Raw genomic sequence first — 3577 nt, 5'->3', positions numbered from 1 at the left:
ACTCCACCTTCCTTCATTTGATTTCCACATCTTTTTCAATCTTTTGTCCACATTTTATTGACTCTGTTATTCTTTCTACAAAGATTCATAACATCTAACCAACCTAAAATAGATAATAAAAACAATAATAAAACAAAAAAATACAAAATAGATTATATCTTTCTTCCTTAAGTACCTATATTACCTTCCCAAGAAAAAAATGTAAATCACTATATACAAACTGCCATCGTGACAATTATGTTTTTGACTTAATTCCAAAAGTAATACGTTTAATGGAAATGACAAAATGCAAAAAACAATCAAAGAGTCCTATGATTTAAAAAAACATTTATTAAGGTGAGGCAGGTGACTAAGCCTGAGACAATTTAAAAAAAAAACAACCATAGGAAAAGCCTAGCCACTTAATAAAAGAAAATAACATATTTACACTTAAAATTGAAGCACCTTTATCAATTGGTAAGTAGGAGACTCAAAAATCAGAGAGTTAAATCCTGATAGCAATATCACACCTTTATCAATTGTCAACACCACAGCAGCTTCACGAGCTGTTCCGGCACATTCTCGGGATTGTTGCCGTCGCCGCACGCACTTTAATAAGAAAATAGACAAAGGTAGCACTTCATCAATGAAATTGGTGGGTCCACTGGCGGTGCGCAGGAAGCGAGTGGCCCTGCCATAGTTGGCGGCGAAGGAAGAATAGAGACCAACCAGAGCGATGAAATATCTTTACCATTACCCCTCTTTCTAGACTATCCATCCACATTGCTCTCGTCAGGGTTTTAACGGTCATATACACCTCCATAATTTGACTAAAACATCTTCCATTGACTAGATTTTCTCCAATCTCTCAACTTCCCTTGGGTTAAATTGCCTTTTCAGTGGCCCTTAAAGCTTGAATCAACTTTATTATTATTATTATTATTTGGCTTTTCGCTACTCCACACGCCTCTCCAACGCACCATTTCGATGTTTGCCAAATGTGGGCTCCCCTCTTTCAGTGGACGCAACTAAAAGTTATACAACGCGTAAGTTCCTCCCTCTCACGTCAAAATCTTCATTTTCCTCATGTCAGCTTGGCTCTCTTTGGTAACTACAACGAAGGGCGCAGATCCTCGATGAATGCCACGTGGTTTACTCCGACGCGTTACTTGAACTAAAAATAGTATTTTAATGAAATCCTTCAAGATTCCGTCTATATATACCCACCTGGAGGGCCTAAGGGCTTTCATTCAATCCTCCTCCCCTGACTTGCCCTGTTTCTTTCCTCTGTCTCAAGATGGAAAGCAAGCGTGAAGAATCAACCCTAACTGCCCTCCTTGCTTCAGCGGCACAAGAATTCCCCAATCAGAAAGCGATCATCGTATCTGGAAAAATCGAATTGCTACATTCAGAGCTCCAAAGAATCGTCAATACATGCGCAGCCCAGCTAAGAAACTCTGGTATTGCGCCAGGCGATGTCGTTGCGCTCACTTTCCCGAATTCAATCGAGGTAAATAACGCTACGCAGTGAGTTTAGGTTAAGTACGAATCTATTTTCTTGTTTCTGATGGAATCTTTCGTTGTGCAGATGGTGATATTGTTCATGGCCGTCATTCAGGCCAGAGGCGTGGCGGCGCCGCTGAACGCCGCCTACACGGCAGAGGAATTCGAGTTCTATCTGCAAGACTCCCGATCGAAGCTTCTTTTGCTGCCCTCCACCGGAAACGCAGCGGCGGAGGCGGCTGCCGTCAATCTCAAGTTGCCCACCGCCGGAGCTCGACTCTGCACCTCCTCCGACGGAAACAGAGCCGTCGAGTTTCTGCCCAAGTCCGTCGGCTTGAAAATCCCGACCGCCGGGGGAGGAGAATCCGTCGAGTTTCAGAACAAGGAGGATGACCCGGCGCTGTTCCTGCACACGTCAGGCACCACGAGCCGGCCGAAGGGAGTGCCTTTAACTCAGCTCAACCTGGCGGCCTCCACGTGCCACATCAGAGACACCTACGACCTCTCCACGTCGGACACCACCGTCATAACGTTGCCGCTCTTCCACGTGCACGGCCTCCTGGCGGCTCTGCTATCGTCGCTTGTGTCGGGCGCCACCGTCGTGCTACCGGCGGCGGGCCGGTTTTCGGCCTCCACGTTCTGGAACGACATGAAACGCTACGGCGCCACGTGGTACACTGCGGTGCCCACGATTCATCAGATTCTGCTGGAGCGTCACTCCGCGAAGCCGGAGGACTGTTACCCGAAGCTCCGTTTTATACGAAGCTGCAGCGCCTCGTTGGCTCCGGTGATCTTGGAGCACCTGGAGAGTGCGTTCGGGGCGCCGGTTTTAGAAGCTTATGCAATGACGGAGGCGTCACATCAGATGACATCGAACCCGCTGCCGCACCGCGGGCAACGGAAACCGGGGTCTGTGGGCAGACCGACGGGGTTAGAAGTCGGCATTCTGAACGAAACCGGCGTGCCCCAACCGCCGGGTAGCAGCGGGGAGGTTTGCATACGTGGTTTGAACGTTACGAAAGGATATCAGAACAACCCAGAGGCGAATAAAACCGCTTTTGAGTTCGGGTGGTTTCATACCGGCGATATCGGTTATCTGGACGAGGAAGGTTATCTCTTCTTGGTCGGTAGAATCAAGGAGCTCATCAACCGCGGAGGTATGTTTTTTTCCCCTTTTTTCTCTCTTTTTTTCTTGCCATTGTTCTAGCCATCCATTTTTCAGTTACCGGGAAATGAAATTCACGGCTCCAACGATTATTTCAGGGGAGAAAATATCGCCATCAGAAGTAGATGCGGTGTTGTTATCGCACCCGGCGGTTTCCCAAGCTGTAGCGTTTGGCGTGCCCGATGAAAAATACGGCGAAGAGGTATTCATTTGTTTAAACCCTGGGGGTCTTCTTCTCTAAATAGACAATCATAAATGTGTTTCCCCTTTCAATGAATGCTAAAATCTGGGGGTTTGGATGCAGATAAATGCGGCGGTGGTTCCTCACGAGAACATGAGGGTGAATGAAGAGGAAATAATCTCACACTGTAAAAAGAATTTGGCCGTATTCAAGATTCCCAAGAAGGTCTACGTCACGGACTCACTGCCTAAGACGGCGAGTGGTAAAATTCAGCGACGCCTTATGGCTGAGCATTTTGGGGCAGCCGTTCGGGCAAGAATGGGCGCCTAATTACACAATTTATTCGTTTGGAATCACATTCCCTCAATAAATTACACTGCAATTAGAATCGTTTTTTTCTTTATTAAAATGTCCACGGACAATCCCAGGAGAGCAGTTTCTCTTATACCAATCATATTCTGTAATTACACTAAGCAAGCAAAGTAAAATGCAATTTGATTGTACATTGAATGAATGACAGATTTAAGATTTTTGATGACGTATAGGGTCATAAGTCTAAGGGGCCCACACAAGATGAGATTTCTCAGGGTTGGCTGTTTGTCTCCATAAGCAAAATAGTCCCTTGAAAGAATTAGGTCCTTTAAAAGATCTTTTATGCTCTTCACTTTTAAAGTTTCTTTGTGCAATCCTTCCCTTTCCACCACACCCGGATCTCTTGAGATTGTACAATGATGTGTTTGGCCAGGCCT

General features: G+C 46.0%; 1 protein-coding gene across 1 annotated transcript; it reads left to right on the top strand.

Annotated features, from left to right (window-relative positions):
* Window positions 1-1227: 1227 nt before the first annotated feature.
* Window positions 1228-3366, top strand: LOC149532104 (oxalate--CoA ligase-like). The gene is made up of 4 exons (XM_089811201.1): window positions 1228-1489; window positions 1568-2639; window positions 2746-2849; window positions 2952-3366. Exons 1-4 carry the CDS (start codon window positions 1277-1279, stop codon window positions 3156-3158), a joined length of 1596 nt encoding a protein of 531 aa, XP_089667327.1. The 5' UTR covers window positions 1228-1276; the 3' UTR covers window positions 3159-3366.
* The last annotated feature ends 211 nt before the right edge of the window (window positions 3367-3577 follow it).

This window comes from Cupressus sempervirens, chromosome 11 (genome assembly GCF_028749045.1).
Source record: "Cupressus sempervirens isolate cs-2001-9-10 chromosome 11, ASM2874904v1, whole genome shotgun sequence".
Classification (NCBI taxonomy): domain Eukaryota; kingdom Viridiplantae; phylum Streptophyta; class Pinopsida; order Cupressales; family Cupressaceae; genus Cupressus; species Cupressus sempervirens.
This window is presented reverse-complemented; position numbering and strand designations above follow the sequence as displayed.